The sequence below is a fragment of the Oncorhynchus tshawytscha genome, linkage group LG04, assembly GCF_018296145.1.
Source record: "Oncorhynchus tshawytscha isolate Ot180627B linkage group LG04, Otsh_v2.0, whole genome shotgun sequence".
NCBI lineage: Eukaryota > Metazoa > Chordata > Actinopteri > Salmoniformes > Salmonidae > Oncorhynchus > Oncorhynchus tshawytscha.
Genome location: NC_056432.1, coordinates 39,838,446 through 39,840,945, shown reverse-complemented (window position 1 = coordinate 39,840,945; position 2,500 = coordinate 39,838,446). Strand labels below are relative to the sequence as shown.

The 2,500-nt window shown below is 47.9% G+C and overlaps 1 protein-coding gene across 3 annotated transcripts in view; it reads left to right on the top strand.

Moving 5' to 3' along the window:
• Positions 1 to 2,500, top strand: part of dock8 (dedicator of cytokinesis 8) — an 80,003-nt gene that overhangs the window by 54,702 nt on the left and 22,801 nt on the right. For 2 of the 3 annotated variants that reach the window (XM_024418077.2, XM_024418080.2), the window contains exons 22-26: positions 605 to 780; positions 1,023 to 1,118; positions 1,856 to 1,951; positions 2,058 to 2,207; positions 2,393 to 2,500. The exon at positions 2,393 to 2,500 is cut by the window's right edge and continues 6 nt beyond it. In XM_024418077.2, the coding sequence (XP_024273845.1) occupies positions 605 to 780; positions 1,023 to 1,118; positions 1,856 to 1,951; positions 2,058 to 2,207; positions 2,393 to 2,500 (626 nt within the window). The remainder of the gene's footprint in view (positions 1 to 604; positions 781 to 1,022; positions 1,119 to 1,855; positions 1,952 to 2,057; positions 2,208 to 2,392) is intronic. The other variant, XM_024418079.2, reaches the window with a different exon arrangement.

Genomic DNA, 2,500 nt, shown 5'->3' with positions numbered 1-2,500 from the left:
TTCCTCTTACCTGCAGTGAAGCCGCTCAACATTTACATTACATTCAGTCATCTAGCAGACACTCGCGTCCAGAGCGACCCACAGGAGCAACCAAGGGTCAAGCTCCCCACCCAGGGGCACATCGACAGATCTCCCACAAAGTCAAATAATTGGGGACCTGAATAACCTCTTGGCCACAGGCCCAAACTCCCAACCGCCAGGACACAGCCATCCAAGATCCCCCACAGTTCACCCAAGAGCTGCCCCTCAAGCATTCGAGACCCTCACACAGCCCCCCTCTAACCCGATAAACCTCCCACTCCACTCCCCACCTCCAAACTTCCCAAGCCCTGTATAGATGTTTAGGTTCAGTGTGTAGGTTCAGTGTGTAGGTTCAGTGTTCAGTGTGCAGGTTCAGTGTGCAGGTTCAGTGTGCAGGTTCAGTGTGCAGGTTCAGTGTGCAGGTTCAGTGTGCAGGTTCAGTGTGCAGGTTTAGTGTGCAGGTTCAGTGTGCAGGTTTAGTGTTTAGGATCAGTGTGCAGGTTTAGTGTTTAGGTTCAGTGTGTAAAGCGAGGTGTGACCAGGTAGATCATGCCAGTGACATGGCTCTCCCCTGTGTGTCCAGGTCCAGATGGGGTGTTACCTCCCACTGAGGGCCGCTACAGTACTATGGGGCGGGCCTCGGCTTCCACAGTAGGAGCCATGTTACTGCAGTCTCGGCTCCGCAGCAGCAGCAACCCTGATATCCCTGCTCCACACAGTGCAGAGGACACAGAGGTCAAAAACATCCTGTCAGCTAAGGTACTGATACACATGCAGAGCCGTGGTTGAGTGGGGAACACACACGGCAAATCCATGTCTGTGTCCCAAATGGCAACTTGTGGGCCCTGGTCAAAAGTAGTGCACTATATAGGGAATAGGGTGCCATTTGGGACATAGGGATGTCTGTTTGTCTCTGTGTTTCTAAAGCACCAATAACCCAGATGGTTCAGTGTGGTTCAGGTTCTTCATGACCACCCCGTTGTTGCGGTCTTCTCCGTCAGGGCTACAATAACCCAGGCTGTCGCATGTCCACCTATGTGGATTCGAGCAGCCACCCTCAGAGGTCTACAGGCGGGACCCGGCCCTCCAACAGAAAGGTAACGCATACCAGAAAGACCCACCGTAATAAATCGTTATTCACAACTGTGATACCAACAGTCACCAGTGGAGGGCAGTATTATACTGAGAAGGCCAGAGCATATACTAACATGTAAACTTCTGTAAACTACTGTGTCTTTCATACTGGCTAAACACTGACAATAACATCCCCATTTGCATTCTGAGTAGAATGCTATTTATACATCTCGTTGGGATGTTACGTAGTAGCCAGTAATATCTTACATATAGTGTGATGTGTGGTTCTATGGTTCTGGAGCAAACTACACTGCATGTGATATAGAAGCTGAACATGACGTTGACCTGAGGTTCTACACAGTCTCAGACTTAACAGACATCAGATTGTGTGTGTGTGTGTCTGTGTGTGTTTCAAAATGAAATCACTTTGAGACACTGTTTCTTGTGTTGTCAGCCATGTGCAAATAAGACCAGACCCAGGTGTATCTGATTTCCCTGGCTGGGGTCACAGTGGATTGGCTAGCTCTGGTTTGTGTTGAACTGAGGATTGTAGCCACCAGATATAATGTGACTGTCTCAGTCTCTATCTCGCTATCTATCTAGCTAACATATAGGTTGTATTTAGCTTATAAGAAGTACCACTGAGATAGTCAGGATGGATGTGGTTCTTATAAAGAGGATGCTGTGTTGTACATATAGGTCACCAGACACTACTCTATTAGTGGTGGTAGTGACCCAAGGCTCTCTGTTTCTCTGACAGCAGTTCCATGAAGAGTTGGCTCTACAGATGGTGGTCAGCACGGGAGTCTGCAGAGAGAATGTATACAAATACGCCTGGTTCTTCTTTGAACTGCTGGTAAGTGCGTACAATATAACCTTAGTGCGTTTTGCTTAATGGAGTTGTTCATGGACTACAAAAAGTGTGTGTGTGTGTGGGCGCCTCTCTCTCTCTCTCTCTCCAGGTGAAGAGCATGGCCCAGCATGTGTCTCAGCTGGAGAAGCAGGACGTCCCTCGCAGGAGCCGCTTCTCAGACCGCTTCAAAGATGACATCGCCACCATCGTCTCTGTGGTTACCGCCGAGATGGGGACCATCCTGGTCAAACAGCAGAAGGTTCATAACAGTGTATAATTCATATACGCTAGCACTTTTTGTAGACTCAATTCATCATATCATCACTTAACTTCCAATACTAATTTTAATTCAAAATAACATGTTTGATCTCGTGTCTCTCTAATGAGACCGTTGGCTGGTATTAACTGAAAATCAACTGTTTGTTTGTTTGTTGTTGTTGTTAGGAGATGGAGCAGGCAGAGAAGGTCAACATCAGCCTTGCCTTCTTCCTGTATGACCTGCTGTCTCTCATGGACCGAGGCTTCGTCTTCATCCTGGTCAAAAACTACTGC